This window comes from Bombina bombina, chromosome 3, assembly GCF_027579735.1.
Source record: "Bombina bombina isolate aBomBom1 chromosome 3, aBomBom1.pri, whole genome shotgun sequence".
NCBI lineage: Eukaryota > Metazoa > Chordata > Amphibia > Anura > Bombinatoridae > Bombina > Bombina bombina.
Genome location: NC_069501.1, coordinates 791252301 through 791276582, shown reverse-complemented (window position 1 = coordinate 791276582; position 24282 = coordinate 791252301). Strand labels below are relative to the sequence as shown.

General features: G+C 36.9%; 1 protein-coding gene across 1 annotated transcript in view; it reads left to right on the top strand.

Annotated features, from left to right (window-relative positions):
• Positions 1-24282, top strand: part of LOC128654044 (ATP-binding cassette sub-family C member 5) — a 432957-nt gene that overhangs the window by 365855 nt on the left and 42820 nt on the right. Inside the window, exons 24-26 of the mRNA XM_053707695.1 lie at positions 17067-17256; positions 18862-19021; positions 23184-23262. Of these exons, the coding sequence (XP_053563670.1) occupies positions 17067-17256; positions 18862-19021; positions 23184-23262 (429 nt within the window). The remainder of the gene's footprint in view (positions 1-17066; positions 17257-18861; positions 19022-23183; positions 23263-24282) is intronic.

The window sequence follows — 24282 nt, the reverse complement described above, 5'->3', positions numbered from 1 at the left end:
TCTAAGAACTACCAACTTAATTGTGTGATGGTGTGGGACATCACCAAGGACCCCTGGCAGTAGCAAATTCATGGCAGTCTCCTTATACAGTGTACATTCATTAGATTACAGAACATATAAAGCCTCAATTTAGGTAGTTGTAATGGGAAAAAGAACCATTAACAATCAAACATTAACAGTCAAACCAGGCCATTTCAGGATACAGCATCTCCGATGGCATAGTCTGTACAGTAGAGAAATAGTGACATGCTGTACCTCTGGAATATTTGAATCTGGTGTTAAAGGATCTAAAGGCTGGAATTTTCAAGTGTCCCTTGTGCGGGAGGGGCCCCCAGAGCCTTGCGAAGGGAAGTCCTGAGAGGAAGCCCCAGAGGACTCCGGGTGCTGGATATTTATGTCAAGTGTCCTGCAAAACTCAGATAGGTCGTTTGGGGACCTGTAAATAGCCTGAGCACCATTTTTGGAAGCCATCAAACACACCGGGAAGCCCCACTTGTATTGTATCCCATTGGCCTGGAGTTCTGAGGTGATAAATTTGAGATCCCTTCTTTTCTGTAGCGTGATTAGGCTGAGGTCAGAGAAGATTTGTATAGGGATTCCTGCGTGGGTGAAGTTTTTGATGTTTCTTGCTTTTAGTGTGATTGATTCCTTGTCCTTGTAGCTAAGGAACTTAACAATTATGTCTCTAGGTGGGGCCTTAGGTGGGGGCCTAGGTCTAAGGGCCCTATGAGCTCTCTCGATAGGTATGTTTGGCGAATCAGGTGTGCCTTTCAGCGTGCGGAATAAGTCCTGCAAATAACCCTCCAAGGCCTTTGGGGAAACGGATTCAGGGGTCCCCCTTATCCTAATGTTATTGCGACGCCCCCTGTTGTCTAAATCCTCAACTTTTGAGAGTAAAAATTGGATATGTTCTTCATGGTCACTGAGCAGTTGAGAGTTAGTGGTAACTGTTGTTTGAAGGGTATCATGTTTGGCCTCTAAGGCCTGTACTTGCTGGGTAACCTGGGTTATGTCCTTCTTTATGTCACCAAACAGAGACCTCATTTCTGAAAGCACTTTATTAATGTCCTCTTTAGAAGAGATGGTATTGAGGTCGTGTCTTGTAAGGTATACTTGTTGTTGTGAGGTCTCTGTAACAGGTAGTTCATCAGCCATGTGAGTGGGGGAGGGGGGTCTGGAATCTGAGGGTTCTAAGTTAGGTGGTGAAACTCTAAGAAAGTTAGTGAGGCTTGAGGACTTAAGTCCTTTTTCAGGTTTATTGTTATGTTTCCTGCTGGCCATGTTGTACAATAAATATTAAACCAGTGAGCAACCTGTGAGAGTGGCAGGGAGAGCCGGTCTGTTAAATGATTCAGGCAGGTAAGCCTATATGGGCCCCACGTGGCTCTAGATAGTAGGGGTAGTGTAATCAGACTGCGATCAGTGGCCTAGGGCAAACTACCAGAAGAGAGCCTCTGCTGTGTTGTCTGTCCCTTGCAATGTTATGCTATGCCCCGGGTTGAGAATTTAATATGAAGGCTGTTTTTCCCATGTAAGCTCCGTGTTGCAGGCGTGTGGAGCGTAAGGTGTGGGGCTAGTTTAGTAAGGAGGTCTCTTACCGGCTTCCACTGCTGTTCATGAGGTCTCCGGTAACGCTCTCTTAGCCTCTGGGAGAGCCGCCATGCGTCCTCTTCTTCTGTGATGCGGTGCAGCCACCAGCGGACGAGACCGCCAATGGCGAGGTTCAGAGCGAAGCGACTCGTGATTTCCCACACCGGGTCACTGTGTGAGTGTGTGCAGTCGCGATGTCCTCAGAATGTAATCAGGGGAGCAAAGTTTGCTCAGTAGTCGGTTCGCCTCTTCCGTGTCGCAGTAAAGAGCCGATGCAGGTTAGGCCGCAATTTGTCAGCCTCGATGTGCAGGCACAAAAAGTACAGCTCCGAGATGTTCTCAGCCCCTAGAGAGGTGCAGGGTATTGTTGTGGGGAGATCTGCAGTAAAAGTTGTCAAAACTTAGGATGTTGATAGTGAGTTATAAGCATTAACCGGGTGTGGAGCATCAGAGCCAATTTTTATGCTGCCATCACCCTGCGTGGCCAGGCTCCGCCCCCGATCCAATTCATTTTTATATTCCTCTGTTGGATTTCTTTTAAGCAATTGATATTGTTTAGTATCTAACAATTGTCTCTTACATTCAAATTCATAATCTCCAGTATTGAGGATTACTACATTTCCTCCCTTGTCTGAGGATTTTATGGTGATACTTTTATCTTGTCTTAATAATTTTAATGCTTTTCTTTGTTTTACATTAAGGTTATCTATATGACCTGTTATAGATATTGACGGCAGATAAGAGCCATAGGCCCAGCAAGTCTGCCCGACCTTACCTAACAGTATAAACTTATCTAGTTCGTAGGATAGCCTTATGCTTGTCCCATGCATTTTTAAAGTCCCCCACAGTGTTTGTTGCTACTACCTCTTGAGGAAGTTTATTCCATAAATCAATCACTCTTTCTGTAAAGAAGTGCTTCCTCAAATTACTCCTGAATCTACTACCCTTTAGCTTGAGCTCATGACCCCTTGTTCTTGAATTTTCCATTTTATGTAAAATACCCACAGCCTCAGTTTTACTAAACCCTTTAATGTACTTGAAAGTTGCTATCATATCACCTCTTTCCCTTCTCTCCTCTAAGCTATACATATTTAGGTCATTGAGCCTATCATGGTAAGTTTTATTTTTTAGACCATGTACCATTTTGGTAGCCCTCCTTTGCACAGATTCAAGTTTGTTAATATCCTTCTGAAGATATGGCCTCCAGAACTGCACACAATACTCAAGATGAGGCCTAAGTAATGATCTATAAAGTGGCAGAAGAACCTTACTATTTATGCTGCAAATACCTCTACCAATACATCCAAGCATTCTGCTAGCCTTACTCGCTGCATTACTATATTGTTTACTAAGTTTTAAATCATCTGAAATAATAATTCCCAAGTCCTGTTCCTCATCTGTAACAGTCAGTAAAGTGTCATTGAGTCTGTAATTAACATTTGGATTTTTCTTCCCTAAATGCATTATTTCTTCTGTTATGTGTGATCAGTCCACGGGTCATCATTACTTCTGGGATATTATCTGCTCCCCTACAGGAAGTGCAAGAGGATTCACCCAGCAGAGTTGCTATATAGCTCCTCCCCTCTACGTCACCTCCAGTCATTCTCTTGCACCCAAAGACTAGATAGGAGGTGTGAGAGGACTATGGTGATTATACTTAGTTTTTATAACTTCAATCAAAAGTTTGTTATTTTACAATAGCACCGGAGCGTGTTATTACTTCTCTGGCAGAGTTTGAAGAAGAATCTACCAGAGTTTTTCTTATGATTTTAACCGGAGTAGTTAAGATCATATTGCTGTTTCTCGGCCATCTGAGGGAGGTAAAAGCTTCAGATCAGGGGACAGCGGGCAGTTGAATCTGCATTGAGGTATGTAGCAGTTTTTATTTTCTGAATGGAATTGATGAGAAAATCCTGCTATACCGTTATAATGACATGTATGTATACTCTACACTTCAGTGTTCTGGGGATGGTATTTCACCGGAATTACTCTGTTAAAATACATTACACCTTTTAATAGGTATTTAATTCATGTTAAACGTTTTTGCTGGAATGTAGAATCGTTTGCATTTCTGAGGTACTGAGTGAACAAATATTTGGGCATTATTTTTCCACTTGGCAGTTTGCTTGTTTTGATTATGACAGTTTCGTTTCTCTCTCACTGCTGTGTGTGAGGGGGAGGGGCCGTTTTTGGCGCTCTTTGCTACGCATCAAAAATTTCCAGTCAGTTACACTTATATTTTCTGCATGATCCGGTTCATCTCTAACAGAACTCAGGGGTCTTCAAACTTCTTTGAAGGGAAGTAGATTCTCTCAGCAGAGCTGTGAGATTTATATAGTGACTGTGTTTTAAAACGTTGCTCTGTGATTTTTATGTTTAAAATTTAATTAGTATTGCTTTACTAATGGGAACAAACCTTTGCTAACAAGTTATGTTGTTTTTAAAGAGTGATGCTATAACTGTTTTTTTCAGTTCATTATTTCAACTGTCATTTAATCGTTTAGTGCTTCTTTGAGGCACAGTACGTTTTTGTTAAATAAGATTGTAACCAAGTTGCATGTTTATTGCTAGTGTGTTAAACATGTCTGATTCAGAGGAAGATACCTGTGTCATTTGTTCCAATGCCAAGGTGGAGCCCAATAGAAATTTATGTACTAACTGTATTGATGCTACTTTAAATAAAAGCCAATCTGTACAAATTGAACAAATTTCACCAAACAGCGAGGGGAGAGTTATGCCGTCTAACTCGCCTCACGTGTCAGTACCTGCGTCTCCCGCCCGGGAGGTGCGTGATATTATGGCGCCTAGTACATCTGGGCAGCCATTACAGATAACATTACAAGATATGGCTACTGTTATGACTGAAGTTTTGGCTAAGTTACCAGAACTAAGAGGCAAGCGTGATCACTCTGGGGTGAGAACAGAGTGCGCTGATAATTCTAGGGCCATGTCTGATACTGCGTCACAGCTTGCAGAGCATGAGGACGGAGAGCTTCATTCTGTAGGTGACGGTTCTGATCCAAGCAGATTGGATTCAGATATTTCAAATTTTAAATTTAAATTGGAAAACCTCCGTGTATTACTAGGGGAGGTCTTAGCGGCTCTTAACGATTGTAACACTGTTGCAATACCAGAGAAAATGTGTAGGTTGGATAAATACTTTGCGGTACCGGCGAGTACTGACGTTTTTCCTATACCTAAGAGATTAACTGAAATTGTTACTAAGGAGTGGGATAGACCCGGTGTGCCGTTCTCACCCCCTCCAATATTTAGAAAGATGTTTCCAATAGACGCCACCACACGGGACTTATGGCAAACGGTCCCTAAGGTGGAGGGAGCAGTTTCTACTTTAGCTAAGCGCACCACTATCCCGGTGGAGGATAGCTGTGCTTTTTCAGATCCTATGGATAAAAAATTAGAGGGTTACCTTAAGAAAATGTTTGTTCAACAAGGTTTGATATTGCAACCCCTTGCATGCATCGCGCCGATTACGGCTGCGGCAGCATTTTGGATTGAGTCTCTGGAAGAGAACCTTAGTTCCGCTACGCTGGACGACATTACGGACAGGCTTAGAGTCCTTAAACTAGCTAATTCATTCGTTTCGGAGGCCGTAGTACATTTAACCAAACTTACGGCTAAGAATTCGGGATTCGCCATTCAGGCACGTAGGGCGCTGTGGCTAAAATCCTGGTCGGCTGATGTAACTTCTAAGTCCAAATTACTTAATATACCTTTCAAGGGGCAAACTTTATTTGGGCCCGGTTTGAAAGAAATTATCGCTGACATTACAGGAGGTAAGGGCCACGCTCTACCTCAAGACAAGGCCAAAGCTAAGGCTAGACAGTCTAATTTTCGTCCCTTTCGGAATTTCAAAGCAGGTGCAGCGTCAACTTCCACTGCACCAAAACAGGAAGGAGCTGTTGCTCGTTACAGACAAGGCTGGAAACCTAACCAGTCCTGGAATAAGGGCAAGCAGGCCAGAAAACCTGCTGCTGCCCCTAAGACAGCATGAACCGAGGGCCCCCGATCCGGGACCGGATCTAGTGGGGGGCAGACTCTCTCACTTCGCCCAGGCTTGGGCAAGAGATGTCCAGGATCCCTGGGCGCTAGAGATCATATCTCAGGGATACCTTCTAGACTTCAAATTATCTCCCCCACGAGGGAGATTTCATCTGTCAAGGTTGTCAACAAACCAAATAAAGAAAGACGCGTTTCTACGCTGTGTACAAGATCTATTATTAATGGGAGTGATCCGTCCGGTTCCGCGGTCGGAACAAGGACAAGGGTTTTACTCAAACCTGTTTGTGGTTCCCAAAAAAGAGGGAACTTTCAGGCCAATCTTGGATTTAAAGATCCTAAACAAATTCCTAAGAGTTCCATCGTTCAAGATGGAAACTATTCGGACAATCTTACCCATGATCCAAAAGGGTCAGTACATGACCACAGTGGATTTAAAGGATGCTTACCTTCACATACCGATTCACAAGGATCATTACCGGTATCTAAGGTTTGCCTTCTTAGACAGGCATTACCAGTTTGTAGCTCTTCCATTCGGATTGGCTACGGCTCCAAGAATCTTCACAAAGGTTCTGGGTGCCCTTCTGGCGGTTCTGAGACCGCGAGGAATTTCGGTAGCTCCGTACCTAGACGACATTCTGATACAAGCTTCAAGCTTTCAAACTGCCAAGTGTCATACAGAGTTAGTTCTGGCATTTCTAAGGTCGCATGGATGGAAAGTGAACGAAAAGAAGAGTTCTCTCTTGCCTCTCACAAGGGTTCCATTTTTGGGGACTCTTATAGATTCCGTAGAAATGAAGATTTATCTGACAGAAGACAGATTAACAAAGCTTCTAAATGCATGCCGTGTCCTTCATTCCATTCAACTCCCGTCAGTAGCTCAATGCATGGAGGTGATCGGCTTAATGGTAGCAGCAATGGACATAGTTCCCTTTGCACGCCTACATCTCAGACCGCTGCAATTGTGCATGCTGAGTCAGTGGAATGGGGATTACTCAGATTTGTCCCCCACTCTGAATCTGGATCAAGAGACCAGAAACTCTCTTCTATGGTGGCTTTCTCGGCCACATCTGTCCAGGGGGATGCCTTTCAGCAGGCCGGACTGGACAATTGTAACAACAGACGCCAGCCTTCTAGGTTGGGGCGCTGTCTGGAATTCTCTGAAGGCTCAGGGACAATGGAGTCAGGAGGAAAGTCTCCTGCCAATAAACATTCTGGAATTGAGAGCAGTTCTCAATGCCCTTCTAGCTTGGCCCCAGTTAAAGACTCGGGGGTTCATCAGGTTTCAGTCGGACAACATCACGACTGTAGCTTACATCAACCATCAGGGAGGGACAAGAAGCTCCCTAGCAATGATAGAAGTATCAAAGATAATTCGCTGGGCAGAGTATCACTCTTGCCACCTGTCAGCAATCCACATCCCGGGAGTGGAGAACTGGGAGGCGGATTTCTTGAGTCGCCAGACTCTTCATCCGGGGGAGTGGGAACTTCATCCGGAGGTCTTTGCCCAAATACTTCGACGTTGGGGCAAACCAGAGATAGATCTCATGGCGTCTCGCCAGAACGCCAAACTTCCTTGCTACGGATCCAGATCCAGGGATCCGGGAGCGGTTCTGATAGATGCTTTGACAGCACCTTGGAACTTCAGGATGGCTTATGTGTTTCCACCCTTCCCGCTGCTTCCTCGATTGATTGCCAAAATCAAACAGGAGAGAGCATCAGTGATTCTAATAGCGCCTGCATGGCCGCGCAGGACTTGGTATGCAGATCTAGTGGACATGTCATCCTGTCCGCCGTGGTCTCTACCTCTAAGACAGGACCTTCTGATTCAGGGTCCATTCAAACATCAAAGTCTAACTTCTCTGAAGCTGACTGCTTGGAAATTGAACGCTTGATTTTATCAAAACGTGGGTTTTCTGAGTCGGTTATTGATACCCTGATACAGGCTAGGAAGCCTGTTACCAGAAAGATTTACCATAAAATATGGCGTAAATACCTATACTGGTGTGAATCCAAAGATTACTCCTGGAGTAAGGTTAGGATTCCTAGGATATTGTCTTTTCTACAAGAAGGTTTAGAAAAGGGTTTATCGGCTAGCTCATTAAAGGGACAGATCTCAGCTCTGTCCATCTTGTTACACAGGCGTCTGTCAGAAAATTCAGACATCCAGGCCTTTTGTCAGGCTTTAGCTAGGATCAAGCCTGTGTTTAAAACTGTTGCTCCGCCATGGAGTTTAAACTTAGTTCTTAACGTTTTACAGGGTGTTCCGTTTGAACCCCTTCATTCCATTGATATAAGATTGTTATCTTGGAAAGTTCTATTTTTAATGGCTATTTCCTCGGCTCGAAGAGTCTCTGAATTATCAGCCCTTCATTGTGATTCTCCTTATCTGATCTTTCACTCAGACAAGGTAGTTCTGCGTACTAAACCTGGGTTCTTACCTAAGGTTGTCTCTAACAGGAATATCAATCAAGAGATTGTTGTTCCCTCCTTGTGTCCAAATCCTTCTTCAAAGAAGGAACGTCTGCTACACAATCTGGATGTAGTTCGTGCCCTCAAGTTCTACTTGCAGGCAACTAAAGATTTTCGCCAAACTTCTTCCCTGTTTGTCGTTTATTCTGGACAGAGGAGAGGTCAAAAAGCTTCTGCTACCTCTCTCTCTTTTTGGCTTCGTAGCATAATACGTTTAGCCTATGAGACTGCTGGACAGCAGCCTCCTGAAAGAATTACAGCTCACTCCACTAGAGCTGTGGCTTCCACTTGGGCCTTTAAGAATGAGGCCTCTGTTGAACAGATTTGCAAGGCTGCAACTTGGTCTTCGCTTCATACTTTTTCCAAATTTTACAAATTTGACACTTTTGCTTCTTCGGAGGCTATTTTTGGGAGAAAGGTTCTTCAGGCAGTGGTTCCTTCTGTATAATGAGCCTGCCTATCCCTCCCGTCATCCGTGTACTTTTGCTTTGGTATTGGTATCCCAGAAGTAATGATGACCCGTGGACTGATCACACATAACAGAAGAAAACATAATTTATGCTTACCTGATAAATTCCTTTCTTCTGTTGTGTGATCAGTCCACGGCCCGCCCTGTTTTTTAAGGCAGGTACATATTTTTTAAATTATAATTCAGTCACCACTACACCCTTGGCTTCTCCTTTCTCGTTGGTCTTTGGTCGAATGACTGGAGGTGACGTAGAGGGGAGGAGCTATATAGCAACTCTGCTGGGTGAATCCTCTTGCACTTCCTGTAGGGGAGCAGATAATATCCCAGAAGTAATGATGACCCGTGGACTGATCACACAACAGAAGAAAGGAATTTATCAGGTAAGCATAAATTATGTTTTTACACTTTGCTGTGTTAAACTTTAGATCCCAGTCGTTTGTCCAATCCTCCAATTGATGTATATCACTTCTCATTTTGTCTACCCCCCCTGGAACATCCACTCTGTTACAAATTTTTGTATCATCTGCAAAGAGACATACTTTCCCCTATAGCCCTTTGCTGATATCGCAGATAAATATGTTAAACAAAACAGGCCCCAGAACTGACCCCTGAGGAACACCACTAGTAACAGCCCCCTCTGCTGAATGAACTCCATTTACTAAGACACTTTGTTTTCTGTCCTTAAGCCAGCATTCCACCCAGTTCACAATTTTTGAATCTAGACCAAGGAGATACAGTTTGTGAATTAGTTTTTTGTGTGGGACGGTGTCAAATGCTTTGCTGAAATCTATATATGCTACATCAACTGCTCCACCCTTGTCTAATACTTTTGTTACATAATCAAAGAAGTTAATTAGATTAGTCTGACATGATCTCCCTGAAGTAAAACCATGCTGATTTTGGTCCTCTAAATTGTTTGTCTTTATGTAAGTCATAATTCTTTCTTTTAAGAGGCTTTCCATTAATTTCCCTACTACTGAAGTTAAACTAACTGGCCTGTAGTTGCCAGATTCTTCTCTACTGCCCTTTTTATGAAGAGGTATTACATTTGCTATTCTCCAATCATCTGGGACAGCTCCTGTTAATAGTGACTGATTAAACAGATCAGTTAATGGGACAGTTAGCACTGATCGAAGTTCTTTTAAAACCCTTGGATGAATATTATCAGGACCCACTGCCTTTTTAACATTTATTTTTGTTAGCATTATCAAAAATAAATGTTAAAAAGGCAGTGGGTCCTGATAATATTCATCCAAGGGTTTTAAAAGAACTTCGATCAGTGCTATCAGTTATATTGCTTTTCTTTGTTTTACATTAAGGTTATCCATATGACCTGTTATATCTAATTCCTCAATATCCTGTTCTACTAATTTTACAAAATTATTTACACTTTGTACTGTAGAAAGAGCTGGCATAAATTGTGAATTGTTTTTAAGGTTTGTATGCCCAATATAACTGCTTTCTGAATCATTTCCATCTCCATTACTTAAATCCTGTAGATCTTGTAACATTAGTCTATCATTTATATCTAATACTGTGTCTGTAATTTTATCTTTTAGGGTTTTATTCAAAATTAACTTTCTCGCAAATAGATTCAAGTCCTTTGTTACTGTAAATTTGTCAATATTGTTCACTGGGGAAAAATGTAGTACCTTAGATAATAATTGAATTTCATCCATTGTTAAGGTTCTATTTTACACATTTACAACTTCTAAAGAAGATTTTAAGATGGGGGTTGTTGTTGTTGATTCCTTAAGGGATCACTATTTATTTCCCCCATATTTAGATTTGTATTTCATCCCCCCTCTCCTTGTTTTCTTCTTCCTGTCCTCCTGCAGTTCTGAAAACCCATTCCATTATATCTTCCTCTTCTAGTTGTATTAAAGCTTTTGCCTTCTGATTGCTCTGATTCTGAACAACTTGTTAATTTGAGTGAATAGTCATATATCTTGCCTTCCTGATAATTCCCCCAATCTCTCTGGAACTTTCTTTTCTATCTATATTTTATTGTTTCATGTATTCTTCTTACTTCAAGTTTAGTCAAATCCATTAATCTAGTGTGTTCCTCCTTAGTTTCCTATTGTTTAATGTCCTTTTCTAATTGATCTAACTCTTCCTTAACTCTTTTATGTCTCAATTTGTTCTCTTCTAACATTAAATTCAACCATGTTAGAGAACATTTATTTGCTTACTCCTCCCATTTTGTTTTAAAGTATTTAGTTAAGGGATCATTTAAATTGGCACCTGGTTTCTTCTTAATTCTTAGACCCCTCGGTATCATTTAAACCTCTATATATTTTTCTAAGCTGGATATTTCCCATTTTAGTTTTTGTTCTTTTAACAATTTATTTTTATAATCCTTAAAACATCTATATATATTATTGGTTGAAGGAGAATTAGTTTGTTTTGTGCCTTCTCCATTTTTTGTAGGAATGGAGAAAGTATCTTTCATATCAAAATCCCATTCTGACTCATTAAATACTGCTATTTTTATATAAACTTTTGTTGTTACTAATTTTCAATAAATTCCTTCTTTCTGGCCAGGAGGTCTCTATCCAACCAAGAAAGTAGGATTGTGCTTGTTAGTTAGAAAAATCTGATTTAAATTGGATAAAAAGGATTAATTGTAAAGAAGAACTAACAGCACTAAACCTTATTTATATATACACAATATATGGGAGGAGCCAGCAAATAAATGCTTTCTAACATGGATGAATTTAATGTTAGAAGAGAACAAATTGAGACATAAAAGAGTTAAGGAAGAGATATCAATTAGAAAAGGACATTAAACAATGGGAAACTAAGGAGGAACACACTAGATTAATGGATGTGACTAAACTTGAAGTAAGAAGAATACATGAAACAATAAAATATAGATAGAAAAGAAAGTTCCAGAGAGATTGGGGGAATTATCAGGAAAGCAAGGTATATGACTATTCACTCAAATTAACAAGTAGTTCAGAATCAGAGCAATCAGAAGGCAAAAGCTTTAATACAACTATAAGAGGAAGATATAATGGAAGGGGTTTTCAGAACCGGAGGAGGACAGGAAAAAGAAAATGAGGAGAGGGGGGAGGAAATACAAATCTAAATATGGGGGAAATAAATAGTTACCCCTTAAGGAATCAACAACAACAACAACCCCCACCTTAAAATCTTCTTTAGAAGTTGTAAATTTGTCAGATAGAACCTTAACAAAGGATGAAATTTAATTATTATCTAAGGGACTAAATTTTTCCCCAGTGAACAATATTGACACATTTACAGTAAACAAGGGCCTGCATCTATTTGCAAGAAAGTTAATTTTGAATAAAACCCTAAAAGATAAAATTACAGACACAGTACTAGATATAAATGATAGACTAATGTTACAAGATCTGCAGGATTTAAGTAATGGAGATGGAAATGATTCAGAAAGCAGTTATATTGGGCATACAAACCTTATAAACAATTCAAAATTGATGCCAGCTCTTTCTACAGTACAAAGTGTAAATAACTTTGTAAAATTAGTAGAACAGGATATTAAGGAATTAGATATAACAACAGGTCATATGGATAACCTTAATGTAAAACAAAGAAAAGCATTACCAATATTAAGACAAGATAAAAGTATCACCATGAAATCCTCAGACAAGGGAGGACATGTAGTAATCCTCAATACTGTAGATTATGAATTTGAATGTAAGAGACAACTGTTAGATACTAAACAATATCAATTGCTTAAAAGAAATCCAACAGAGGAATATAAAAATGAATTGGATCAAATTTTGAAAGAAGCTTTTGATAAAGGCTTGCTAAATAAACGACAATTAGATTTTCTAACTGTGAAGTATCCAAAAATTGCAACATTTTATACAATTCCCAAGTAACATAATAAAAACAAAATTCCACCTCCAGGAAGGCCTAAATATATCAGGCCAAGGAGGTCTAATGGAAAAAAATATCTATCTATGTAGATTACTGTTTGAGACCATTTCTCATTACTCTTCCATCTTATATAAAAGACACCCAAGATACTCTTAAAAAACTAAATGATATTGGAGTAAAAAGCCATATTATTTTAGTAGCTATTGATGTAGAATCTTTATATTCTTCTATCCCCCATAAACAGGTGATAGAAGCAGCAAAATATTTTCTGGAGCAAAGGGGGGAAAAAAACATATGCTGAACACACTGACACTGTAGTGAGACTTTTGGAATTTGTATTAACACATAATTCTTTTGTTTTTGATGAGAAATGTTATAATCAAAAGTTGGGCACAGCCATGGGCACTAGCTGTGCTCCCACATATGCCTGTCTATATCTAGGGAAGTGGGAAAGAGATGTAATATACAATATGGATGAAAATAATCATATAGACCTCTGGCTTCGTTTTATAGACAATATTTTGGTATTATGGGATGGCACAATTTCTGAATTAAAAACTTTTATGACCAATCTAAACAAGAATGAATTGAATTTTAAATTCACTTATACTTGGAGTGAAACAGAGATAGAATTTCTTGATTTAAAAATTCAGGTCACCAATAATAAAATAGAAACCTGCACTTATAGATAACCTACAGCAGGCAATTCTCTATTATTAGCCAGTAGCTATCTTCCAAAATTATTAATTAATAATATACCGAAAGGACAATATTTATGTCATAGACGGAATTGTTTAGACACAACACAGTTCAATGCAGAAGATGAACAGTTAAAAATAAGGTTTGAAGAAAGAGGCTGCTCCAGAAATATTTTAAAAGAAGCTTATAAATCAGCTAAAATAAAAAACAGAGATGAATTATTGTATATGAAAAAGGAAAAAAAATTCTGAAAAAAAATGTTAGATTCATTAGTCCATTAGTACTTTTTCCATTCCATATAAGAACAAATGGAATGAAATTAGAGCTATTATTCAAAAACACTGGAAAGTTTTAACTTTGGACTATGATATAAAACAAATAGTTGGAGATAGCTAAAAAGGCCCCTAACTTGAAAGAAAAATTAACCAAAAGTCACTTTACAAAAGTAAAAGGAAGCAATTGGTTAAATAAGAGAATTAAACCTGATGGAAATGAAAAATGTAGAAAGTGTTCAGTTTGCAAAAATATGCAAATAGGTAGTTTATTTTGTGACAAATTGGGCAATCAACATAAAATAATAGGCAACATAAATTGCAGAAGTGAGGACATTGTATATATTGTTTACTGTAAATGCCCAATGTATTACATAGGAAAAACCTATAGAGAGTTGAAAGAAAGAATAAAGGAACACAAAAGAGATATAAACAATGAACTAAAGACAAGCAGGATGGCACGTCACTTTAAAATTTTCCATGAAAGTAATGGTGAAGAATTAAAATGTATGGGATTAGAGAAAATTAATTTCCAACGTAGAGGGGGAAATGTGGATCAAACATTACTACAAAAAGAATGTAGATGGATTTTCAATTTAAAATCATTAACCCCTTATGGATTGAATGAAGAAATAAACTATGGCCCCTTTTTATAAAAAAAATTAAATAACACCACAAGATAACATTTTAAATGTCCTTCATAAATAAATGCAATAAAGTATAAATATCCATATTTCTTTTTAATTATATATTTAGGCACTAATATATAATTACTCATCACAGCCACAAAAGTATTGGTATTATTTTTATTATATATATATTTTTTACTATTATTATTGTTTATATATAAATAATTCTTTAACATATTCCTTAGTATTGAGAGATAGTTTACAAATGTATTTCAAATAATATGATATCTAAACGGCATTAATTTGTAGCAAAGCAAAATATGGTGATTGATTTGTATACATTGTAGCAAGCAAGGTGTTAGATAAAGTTATTCACAAAAGTGGGTGTGTCAAATTAGTAAGTAAATACATGGCGTACATCTAAAGGAAAATACACGCCAGATGAAGCCCACGAATCACAGACAGTGCAGGGTGAAACGCGCGTATCGGTCTTTTTGAGCATTTGGGGGATAACAGCTAACCCCCAGTGTTGTACATGCTGCTCCTAGTACCCAGCTGAATTCAAGTGAGCGGAACTTCAGACACCGTGATTAACCCTGCAGGACTCACAGGAACCACAGCTGACTCCTTGTTACTGAGAGCTAAGTTAGTGAGTATGTTTTAAATCGCCACTGGGGAGTCAGCCTAGCGGCTCTGAAGCTTCGGCTTGCTTACTATTGCACTGGATGTGCAATCTCCTTTGTGAGTACTGAATCGTTAATGTTGATATCGGTCCTATCCTTTTAGAACTTGCTGCACCAAGAGCGCTCTTACTTTTTTGTCTTTCAGGACATGTGCTATTATTTCCATCCATCTGTGGAGAGAGCTGCCTAATCATCGTTCTGATGGTCCACTGTTGAGAGACTTTTTTATATTGAACATATAGATGCTGTGAAAGTTTAATGGTTTATTAACCTATATTTGTGCATATATTTATTTGTTGCTCTATAGAGATATATAGATATTCAGACATTTTAATATTCCGATATTTCAATTTTTACACAACGTATATATTGTTTTATTATTTTATCAATTATAATACCTCATCTTTTAGTATTAATTTAAGAAAGGTTGTTAGAGTGGGCGCACCTCCCTTTTGGACACACAAGTTATCTATTTTGTGTGGTCCAATCTGTTGTAGTATGTTTTAAATGCAGGATTTCCCCCAGAGGACCGGACGCCTGTTTTGAAGGTACAAAGTAGTAGTAGTTATTGACCTTGGAGTGTCAATAAAGGGGTATATGGAACCGCTAACAACTCACATAAATATAGGCTCAGAACAATACTAGGATATGCTGTCTGCTGTTGATTGTCGGTAAAGTAATTCAGAGGGAAGAGGATATAGGAGCAAGTCTCCAAACTTTTATATACACAGATACAAGAAGATTGACTCGCTCCCTCAGACACCAGGGGTTAATTACACGGTAGTCATGTTGACTTAGCTCACAATTTGGGATAAAAAAAGGATATTGTGAACATCAGGGCTTTACAATTACCTTGATAAAGGGACATTTATACCTGGATGGATAAGTGCATAAAGGACTTACTACCATTTTTTATTCTAGGGAGTCTTTTTGTATTCAGTGACCGGTCACTAGGGCTGCATGACGCACCTTGCTCAGAGTCTTTAAGTTTTATGTTTTATTATTATTTTTACATTTTTGGTTATTTATGATGATTGCACTATTATGCATAATCACATATCTTAGATGTATGGATTTTTGGGAATATCCTTTTGAGGTTACACTTTAGAATCCATTTTGGTGAGAACGATCTTTCTTTGTCACTTTGTTCAGGGGGTGTCAATCCTCTAGGGTCTTTAATTAATAAAAATTACCAGTGCAGGCAATAATAGACTTAGGAAGTTACTGTTTTAGTGATTTCCAACTTCTTCCAATTTTATATTTTAATGTTTCTATTAACTGCACCATCACTCTGGAGATGAATAAAAACAGAGTGATGTAGGTAAATTATTGTATATATAAATAAGGTTTGGTGCTGTTAGTTCTTCTTTACAATATATATATATAATGATAATGTCAATTATATTTTGATTTATTGTAATGCAGTACCGTAGATACTCGAGTATAACGCTACCCGAGTATAACACAAAAGATAGAAATTTATTATGGAAATGGAGAAAAGTTCAAGACGCGAATATAACGCGAGGGGCAATATAAAATAATACAAAGCTATAGTAATTGAGTACTGAGTAATAACAAACACTACCATATCAGTTTATATGTGAATAAATAGCCCTCAGCAGTGTGTGGACACCTCAGCTATATTAGTCAAACTAAGGCTGAGTTAGAATAAAACAATGAAATATAATACTTGGAACCTCTTCAGCATCTGAAGTTAAGGGTACTCACCCCCTGTTCACCAATTTAGCATTGTGGTGAGCTGCCAAAACTCCGGACCATGTTGAATCTGCAAGAGTGCACCCCCAGCATGACACACTGTGTGCTGACAAGCAGCAGAAAGAGTACTGACAGAACGGTAGTGCGCCCCACAGAAAAAGCTTGCCAAATAAAATAATTTAAAGGGCTTTTCCCAATATAAAAAACCCAAACAGTGCTGCTCAAGCTGACAATATGTACAGTAAACAAGCACGCCACATAATTCAACTGAAAAAGCCATTAATGGAAAAACAACTGTCAGTCGGGGACACACATTGCTGCTCAAGCAGCTCATTTCATGTTGCTTAGACACAAAATATAAATAAAGATAATCTGCGCCGCAAGAGAGCATTACTGGTGTGGGACATGTTTAGTGCACATCAGATTAAATGAAATGTCTCGAATATACCGCAACCCCTCCTATTTGTATCTTATTTTTTGTCACAAAATTCTTGCGTTATACTCGAGTATCTACGGTAATGAGTTTGTATGATCAAGACATGCTGAATATGGAGAAGCAGTAATGCATATGTGTATTAAATAAAAGGTAATGAGCTGCTATTTTTTTATTGCTAAATATTCTAGTACAAATCTTAGTCATTTTTTTTTCCAGACCTTGGAACCTGAAGCACCTCTCCACATAAAGGAAAATAATCCTCCCAAGGATTGGCCTCAAAAAGGAACAATCGTCTTTGAAAATGTTGAAATGCGTTATCGTGAAAAACTACCTTTAGTACTAAAAAATGTTTCATTCAGGATTGAACCACAAGAAAAAATTGGAATAATTGGGAGAACAGGGTCGGGTACGTAATGATTTTTCTACATGAACCTTCTCTTACTATTATTTATATTTTATTTATATATGGTAAAATTAAACATCAAAACAATATTAAAAATTAAAACAAATATTTAGATAAGTACCATAAAAGTAAACAGTAAACGCCAAGAGATAAAAATTTCTGAGCCACTAGATAGAGGCAAAAAAATATGCAGCTTGCACAGAATGCTAATCGTAATCTAATATCTACTACAAATAAAACTTAACTTTTGTTAAATGTCATTAAACATTAAAAAAAAAAATAGCAGTTTACCACGAAGGAAACAGATGGATTTCTGCAGCCATCTATGTAAATTAAAATAAGGAAGATCCCTGTCACGGTCACTTGCATTAGAGGGGTAATCGATGCTGCAGTTTTCCTATGTTTAGCATTTAGTCCAACCCTTGGGTTTTCATTGTTGAGATAATATTAATAACCATTGGTTGTCAATGCCATCAATCAATGTAGTAAATGACATTGAATGTTATTGGTAGCCAAGTGATTTTCTATTGGCTATTAAATGTGTCAATAAAATTGAAGAGACATTACTTACCTAGTGGCTAATGTAACAAAACTCTGAAAAACTTGGATTTATGCAAATCATAATATTCCACTACCGATCATTTATGTCACTAAGAATACAGTATAACCGCATCCTACCCATGTCCCTCAGTATAGTGCTATTCTATATTACAATTGTATTTCATGACTCTCCATCTATGTGAAACCTCAATCATTATCGGTGCCTATATATTGTAATTCTACAATTCTGTACATTTTTTGTACAATATTATATATTGTATTAATCCAATTTTGATACCGATTGCATTGTCATACCTTTCAAAGACCTTCACATATTCAAAAGATAAATGGCCTAAGCAAAAGTAAACAATGATGACTAATTGATTTAAAATTGATGATACGCAGTCAACAAGTTCATAAAATGTGAAGTAAATATATACAATTTTGAGTACATATACAATTCTGAGTGAATATATGTATAACAGTTGTCAAAATATACAAATATATAAAATATTCAGATGTTTGTATGTTAGTTTTGTACAAGTTTTAAAAGCTATAGCCTAGATTACAAGTGGAGCCCTATGAATAGTACAGGGTGTGCAACACATATGACAACCCTGTGCTAAGTATAGTGCAAATCTGATATTACAAGTCAGTGGTTATAGAAATGAACCAGAAAATGTTAGCTCAAATTATAATTAGTGAGTTATGACTTGTGCTTGAGCAAAAGCCAGGACCTGGGTTTTATAGCACTCCCCCATATAAGTCTATAAGGTGAAGGATTTAGCACGGCCGCCCTATCCAACAGTTTACTTTCCATTTGTAATATGGAAGTAAAAATGGGAGAGCTATGGATTGCGTTCTAGTGATGCACCATAGCACCACATTAAAATGGCGCTGAATCCTTTAACTATTGGTCAAAATTTCAGACTAATGTAAAACAAAAGCAATGAATAACTAGTCACCATCTACTGCTGCTTTTCCCAAGTATTTTGCCTTTTTTATGATATTTTGTCTTATCTTAAAATAACACACGTTCACATTTATTTTAAACTTATTTTTATATAGGTAAATCGTCCCTGGGAGTGGCTTTATTTAGATTAGTTGAGTTAGCTGGAGGTTCCATTACTATTGATAACATCTGCATTAATGCGATTGGTCTCAATGATTTAAGAAGAAAACTTTCTGTTATTCCCCAAGAACCAGTTCTGTTTGTAGGAAGTGTGCGGTAAGTATATGTATAATTAGCATGGCTGTTGTTTCTGTAATAATTCATTAAAAGGACATTGATGTAATAGTTCAAATTCTAAACTTAAAAAGGAGAATATTAAAATGTACCACAGTTTTTTGTGCTGACGAAGGTACTTTTTTTTTTTTATAGCTGAAGAAAGTATCTTTGTCAACCAGTAAGCAAATAATAATCAAAATTATACGTTCATGATTCAGTCAGAGCATTCTTTTTAAACAACTTTCCAATTTACCTCTATTATCTTATTTAATTTGTTCATTTGGTATCCTTAGTTGAAAATAATACCTAGGTATTCTCTGGAGCAGCAATGCACTACTGGGAACTAGCTACTAGCTGGTGGCAGCGCATACATGCTTCTTGTCATTGCTTCACTGGAATACTGAGAGAATTTTGAAAATAGAGGTAAACTGGAAACATTTTATAAATAGTAATAATGCCCATTTTATGGTATGTGCTATCTGAATCATGAAAGAAAGCTTCCTGTCCTGTTGTTATACCAACTGCAGAGTATAAATTGTATGGGAAAGTTTACAGGGAGAGTAGGCATCCTTATCTTTTTTCTATATATAAACAGTGGCCTAATTACCTTATCTCTGTCTAATTATACAAAAACAAGACCAATTGAAAATGAACATTTTAGTACAAATATCTCACCACAAGGAGTATAAATTCTTCTTCAGCTTCGTGTGTACATAGCTTTAAAGGATTACTTTCTGTTATAATTTTTAAGCTAAACAACTAACATATTAAAGTTAATAAACATTAATTAAAACCTACTGACCTATATTTTCTCCAAAACGAAGTTTCATAACGTTCTAAAAGTTATATCTTTTATTCGCCGATGATGTCACATTATCCTGCCCACTATTTTCAGCACTGCATGTTCAAAATTCTTAAACCAATAACTTTGTGTTTAAAGCGCCATTTTGAAACCTAGGTATTGTAAACGGATTGGTACAGAGCAAAGGATACCCACGGAGTGGGTTTGGAAAACAATTACATTTGCAGACAAGATTTCTGATATACGGTAGAGATATGTTAATGAAATGCTATTGATAAAAAGCGTATTTGGGGTAGTTAGTTAGTAACAGGCATAGAAAATATTTACTTACAGTGGCCCTTTAATATAGCCATTACGAGGGGCAGTATACTTGATTGTTTTATTGTTTAAAAAGTTAGATAACACCTTTACTACCCATTCCATAGATTTGCATAACCAACGTTGTAATATTAATGTAATAAGTTTGCCTGTTTCTAAGCCCCTGCAGGCCACCCCTTACCTTAGTGCTTTTTATTAACTTTTAAAATCTTGCACAACAGCCAGACAGTGCTAGTTCATATGTGCCACATAGATAACATTGTGCTCACATCCATGAAGAATGATGATGGTTATACAAGAACCAGCACTAACTGACTAAAATGAAAGATTGTAAAAAGCACTGAGGTAAGAGGCAGTCTGCAGGGGCTTATATATTGGTAATAATAGAGCTAAACGTATATTAACCCCTTAATGACCACAATGTACCCTGTATGTCACTGGTTGTTAAGGATTTTTTCAGGACATAATAGCACAAGTCTAGCAAGAACACGCTATTAATGCCCTCCCTCCAGCAGGCTTTGTGGAATAGAGCAGTCTCAATGCTGGTGGCAAGACCGCGCTATAAAAAAATCACGTGCCAAAAAAAGGCCAGCGACATACAGGGTACGTCGCTGGTCCTTAAGGGGTTAATATAACAGTGTTGGTTATGCAAAACTGGGGAATGGGTAAATAAAGGGTTTTTCTATCATTTAAAACAATAAAAATGTTCAAGTACTGACATTTTCATTATAAGTGGAGATACCACAAAATAAAACTAAAGGTACAATTGATAAAAGTGAAAACATTCCAGCAGGTAAATGGCTCATTGGGAACACAATAAAGAAGAGAATATTTTACTGTACCCTTTAAGGTTGTTAGGTATTCTAACCCTTTAAAGCACCCGTTTTAATTGGTGGAGGGTAGTGTGGATGTCTTAGACTTTTTTCTATTAAAGGGATATGAAACCCAAAAATGTTTCTTTTATAATTCACACAGCGCATACCATTTTTAAAAAGTTTTATATTTGCTTTGTTCCCATGATATCCTGTGTTGTAGAGATACCTAGGTAGGCATCTTGAGCACTACGTGGCAGGAAATAGTGCTGCCATCTAGCGCTCTTGCAAATGGATAACATTCTTGAAAAACTGCTGCAATATAGTGCTCCAGAAAAGGGCCGGCTCCTAAGCATATGTCGCTGCTTTTCAACAAAAGATACAAAGAGAACAAAGAAAAATTGACAATAGAAGTAAATTAGAAAGTTGTTTAAAATTGCATGCTTTATCTGAATCATGAAATAACAATTTAGGGTTTCATATCCCTTTAATATAAACATTTCCTGTGCCACAGCTGTCATACAGGCAGATAAGTTTTCCCTTTGATTAAAGGGACAGTCTACTTCAGAATTGTTATTGTTTAAAAACATAAATAATCCTTGTATTACCCTTTCCCTAGTTTTGCATAACCAACACTGTTATATGAATACACTTTTTACCTCTGGGATTACTAGGGATGGGCGAATGTTTTGCAAAATTCGAAAAATGAAACAAATTTTAACACATTTGTTTGTTCGTTTCAAATGTAATCTAATGCTTTCTTTAAAAGTAATATTGGATTTGAATTATACAATATTTGAATAAAAAAAACCTTGAATTGATATATTTGTAATAGTATTTCTTATGCTATCTTTAAATGCAATATTTAAATTATGCAATATTCAATATAGAAACATTTGAATTTATATATTTGTATCTATTATGTATCAATTTACTAAATTCCCTACCACATGAACTGTTGAACTTCTGGATAGTATTTATTAAATTAAATGTTACATTTGAAATTTTAAATGTGGATATTCGATCGAATTGTGAACATTCGAAAACTAAAGTAACATTCGATTAACGAATTTTAATGGATTTTCATTCTTATAAACATTAGATTGTCCAAAATGAATGTGCACAGGACTATTCATTCTACCAAACAAATTACACTTTTAGCACATTTGTCCATCCCTAGTGATTACCTTGTATATAAGCCTCTACAGATTGCCTCCTTATCTCAGTTCTTTTGACAGACATGCATTTTAGCCAGTCAGTGCTAACTCATAAATAACTCCACAGGAGTGAACACAATGTTATCTATATGACATACCTAAACTAAGATTTTATAACTGTGAAAAACTGTCAAAATTCACTAAGATAAGAGGCAGTTCAATGGCTCACAAATTAGCATATGAGCCTATCTAGGTTTAACTTTTCACAAAAAATACCCAGAGAGCAAAGCAAATTTGATGATAAAAGTAAATTGGAAATTTGTTTTAAATTAAATGCCCTATCTGAATCATGAAAGTTTAATATGGACTAGAATGTCTGTATTTAACTAGTCAAATCTTGTATAATGAAGCAGAGCGTATACATGAAGTGGGAAAGACCAATATAGATATTCCTACCTTTACAAGCCGCCTGAATTCAAGATTCTGAACTACTGCAAATATGTTCAAGCCAATAATATGGGTGTTAACAGACACGAATGCCTTGTAAAACCTCTTATTATTTATTACTGTAGTGAACAGTATTAAGGAAGTAGGACACGAAAATTGCTTCTACAGTCAACTTCCAAAATCAATAGAAACAGAACAGTTTAATATTCTAACTATCCACTTAACAATGTGTATAAGGTCAAAGATGAAGTTATAAAATCTTTTATTTTTTAACATTCTTATATGATGATAACTAAGTTAGATTTGTTGTTTTTAAAAAACAATGCAATGTATTTAAAAATGTATTTGGTCATTTTTTTTCTATTGCCTACACATCATATGCTTGCTAAAGACCCACTGATTTATATTAAATTTTATTGACCTAAAAGGAGGGTTCAAAATTGATATTGTGTACTCCGAGGGAATGTTACTGTCAAAATAACACATCTTATCATAACCATTTGTTTGTCACATCTGCATCATTTAACAACTAGACACCTAAGTCAAGATTATAGTTATGATTTGGAAAGTAGAAAAATGTAGAAACAATGTTTTGCATATGCCTTTATAATTGCTTCATATTTTAGGTCAAATTTGGATCCAATGAATCAGTGTTCTGATGAGGAGGTCTGGAAAGCCTTAGAAAAAACTCATATGAAGCAGCATGTAAGTATTAATGACACTGCACATTTAAAGGAACGTTGTAACCTATACTCATCACTGACTTCTAAAAGTAGTCTCTGAGTAATAATATCAGAATTTGTTTACAGCCCAGACATTCCCAAATAAAATCTTCTGAGAAGATATTGGTAACACAATGAAAGCTACCCAATACTAGAGACTCATACTCTTTTCTTGACATCACTGCTTAATTAAATTTTAACATACAAAATCTACATTTTCCATTTTGTCCTCTCTGTATATAGCTCAAGAAATAAAGGAAACATTTAATTACAAAATTAATGATTACAATCCAAAGATATCTAAATATGACAGGACTCCTAGAAATAGCATAGCCTTCTTTAGGCTAGATGACAAGTGGAACGCAAATTAGCGCTTCTCCTTGTGCGTTAACTCCGCTAGAAGTTTTTTGCGCATGTCAGGTATCGCACATATTACAAGTTGAAAGTAAATGTTTTCGCACGAGCGCTTACCCAACACGTGCAAAAAGCCAAAGTTGGAATATCGCGACCACGTTAACATATTCCCCCATACACTTCACCCTCACTCACACGCAACCCGATCACATTTAACCAACTGCACTAACCCGACATAAAATATGAATATTTCACATTCCATTTTTGGTAAAATATATATATATATTTATATAAATCTTTCCCAATTATTTCCATTATCAAATTTACTTCATTCTCTCGGTATCCGTTACTAAAAAGCAAAGGGTTCACAGCACATATACACATCTTTTATTGGCCAATGAATGTCATGTGATACAGGGACTAGAAAATCAGAGGAAACTTTGAAATTTGTCAGAAAAATTAAACTGTTTGAATTTCAAAGTGTTATAGTATTGTCTTTTTATTTTAAAATTATTTGAGTCTACTATATTTAATAGTCCTTTAAAGGGGTTTAAGTACGGGTGATGGACATTGTGAAATGGGTCTATCCATCTCAAATAGTCTAATAATTGTTAAATTGGTTGTTTGACAATTTTTAATTTTCCCAATT